Raw genomic sequence first — 2,816 nt, 5'->3', positions numbered from 1 at the left:
GAATTGATTACCACCTGACTTCTCGTTATTCTGTAACCTGACTTCTCTCCTCCTAATCTTCAGTGAAATCGAAATCGTAAAAGCAGAAGCAAATCAAAGGAATTCATCTGACAAATCAGATAAATCAAAGGAATTACAGACAAAATCGAATATGGGTTCACCGGGAATCTGACCGCCGGCGAAAACAACACCGTTCAGACACGAAGATCGATCAAAAATCGGAGAGATTGGGCTTCCCAATCATTTTTTTTTCTTCGATGGTTTCTATGTGAAGAGTGAAGGAGAGGCGGAAAAGGTTAAAACTAAACCCAAGTCTTTTGCATCGCGACAACACTTTACTCTGTTTTACTGTATTTTTTATTAATTTTTTTCCCGGATTAAATTTATCGCTAGCGAGGAACTAACGCTATGAAAAAGATGGGTATCGGATTACACCATTTTTGGTAGCAGTTTGAGAATTCGTGCTACCGTGAACTGCTACCAATAGCCATATTTCTTGTAGTGTTTAGTCCTGAGATGGACGATGCAGAAGTCTTGTTTTAGACACTGATCTGATTGGTCCATAAGAAGGACGATGAAGAAGCCTTTGATTTTGGTTTATTTTATACTAACCAGCCCAAAGAGGGGTTATTTGGTTTTGTTGATTTGTTTTTCAGACAGGTTATGTTTTACACATGGTGGTACACGCATATCACAGCAACATCATCCAAGATTTCGTGTGTGTATTTGAGGTCAATGACTCAATATGTTCGATCAGATTGTGGCATGGCCGATGGTAAAGAATAACCAACTATCATGTTCGAGGACGAAACATATTCTGCCCAAGATCTTCATTACCCACGGATTGCAGACAATTGGAGAGGTCCAAGGGACCTTCAGTAATGTCCAAATTAGGGGGAGTAATGTGTGTTGTACTCTTTTTCCTTCACCATGGTTTTGTCCCAATTAGGTTTTCCTGGTAAGGTTTTAATGAGGCAACATTAAAGCACATTACAAGCTCTAAATGGTTATGGCATCAAAGGGAGAGTGTTATGAACCAGATTGTGGATGACTCATAACCAAGAGATTATGATTTGTAATCTTTCCTTTTATATATGATGGTGTAATCTTCTATATAAGGAACCTCTATGTTATGAATAAAGATAAACTTTTTCGTTACTTTTATAACAAAGATTTCCTTTGCCTTTATATTCACTTTACATCATATATGATCCTTGTTTCTTTTGGTGCATGGTATAACTTGTCAAAATATATTACAAAATTGATTCTAATTGATTGATAGTTGAAATGAGTGATTCGAATTTTCGGGCAGAAACTAATTTGATTTGAAATGTATTCCCAGTTTATTCTATGAGTATGAATGGTGACCAAGGAATGATGGAGAATAATGCATTTTCTAACATTCCTATAAAAAAATCACCATTCACAAGGAATAATAATTCCCTCTCATTCCCTCTTATTCCTTTTTTTGTAGAGAATTAAAGAACAAAATTATTCCTAGTTATATTTGGGAAGGAACCACCATTCCTTTTCATTCCTACTATTTCATTCCCGTTTATTATTTTTCTATTCATTCCTCTTGTTTCCCGAATGGTCACCAGTCAGACCTTATATTTTTATCACCTATAATATTATTATATGATATCCCAAGCAAGCTCACTAATTTCTTTTGTCATACAATTTTATATTAATAGAACTGAATGAAATACAAGATGAGATGTACATAAGCCGGGTTGAAGAATTAAAATCCGATAAGACATAGTGGCAAGCACACACACAATAGAATACACATACAAACAAAGAATAACTTCGGAGCAAACACTAAACGAAAGCTAATTCTCCCTGTAAACCCAAAAAATCGTTCAACCGATAAGAGCAATTAGTCTCATTGGCCTATAAACAGATGGAATTCTCGCACTGAACCAAAATCAGCAATGCAGTGGACATCTCGAAAATGAGTACTCAAATTCATTTGAAGCCTTTGTCAGACAAAGCCAGAACCATTTTTGAGACACGTTTTTTTTTTTTTCATTTGAAATAAATCAAATCCATATAGAAAATTAATGTGAATGCTTCTTGTTACTAACCAAGCATTAGGCAAAATACAAATCCAGGTCTTGAAAAGAAGAGAAGAGTCTTGATTCAAAAAATAAAATCTCCAAATAAAAAAGGTATCTTAAAACTTCAACATAGGTCGGTCGCACTGACATATGTCCCGTCCCAGACTCGAAGAGATGTTCAAAGGTCTTGAACACTCAAACCTGGAGGAAGTGACTGCTTAAGCTTATCGGCCTTCTCTTGGTCGAAGACGCAGAGTGTGTAGAGGTACCTCGAGCACCTGACCTTGAACTTGACTATATCCTTGCTTCTCTTGATCTTCACTGACCTCGCATCCTTCCTCCTCGCCGTCAGAAGGAAGTCCTTGATCTCGTGGATTTGCTTAGGCATTCTCGCTGCTTCTGATGTTGTCGCTACAACTTTGAGACACGTTAATCAAAAAGAAATGAATTAAACATCCCACGAAATTTTCTTCTTTACCACATTGCTAGTACCATTGTTTATGTTTACCATCAATAAAGAAACATTTTCAAAAATACATTATTCATTAAGAAGCAAAAGACTCTTATACTACTGCTCTATATATATATAATAAATAATTGTTTAAATAAATAAATAAATAAATTATGTTTTAAAATTATATTTTTTCAAATTCGATTATCTTATAAAACAAAATTGATTTTTTTTTCGAATTTTCTTTTTGAAATCCTAAAATTCTTTTTGAAACTATATTTAAAAAAAAAAAATATGTATTTATT

At 34.6% G+C, this 2,816-nt stretch overlaps 1 protein-coding gene across 1 annotated transcript; it reads right to left on the bottom strand.

The window, feature by feature from the left end:
* Positions 1 to 2,063: 2,063 nt before the first annotated feature.
* On the bottom strand, positions 2,064 to 2,506 carry LOC106316884 (60S ribosomal protein L38). Its single transcript, XM_013754753.1, has one exon. It carries the CDS (start codon positions 2,446 to 2,448, stop codon positions 2,239 to 2,241), a length of 210 nt encoding a protein of 69 aa, XP_013610207.1. The 5' UTR covers positions 2,449 to 2,506; the 3' UTR covers positions 2,064 to 2,238.
* Between the last annotated feature and the right edge of the window lie 310 nt (positions 2,507 to 2,816).

Source organism: Brassica oleracea, chromosome C9 (assembly GCF_000695525.1).
Source record: "Brassica oleracea var. oleracea cultivar TO1000 chromosome C9, BOL, whole genome shotgun sequence".
NCBI lineage: Eukaryota > Viridiplantae > Streptophyta > Magnoliopsida > Brassicales > Brassicaceae > Brassica > Brassica oleracea.
Note: the sequence above shows the minus strand (reverse complement) of the source record. Positions and strands in the feature narration are given on the sequence as shown.

What these genes read in the sequence shown, in the direction of transcription:
- LOC106316884 (XM_013754753.1), bottom strand. Translation starts at nt 2,448, where the DNA reads ATGCCTAAGCAAATCCACGAGATCAAGGACTTCCTTCTGACGGCGAGG.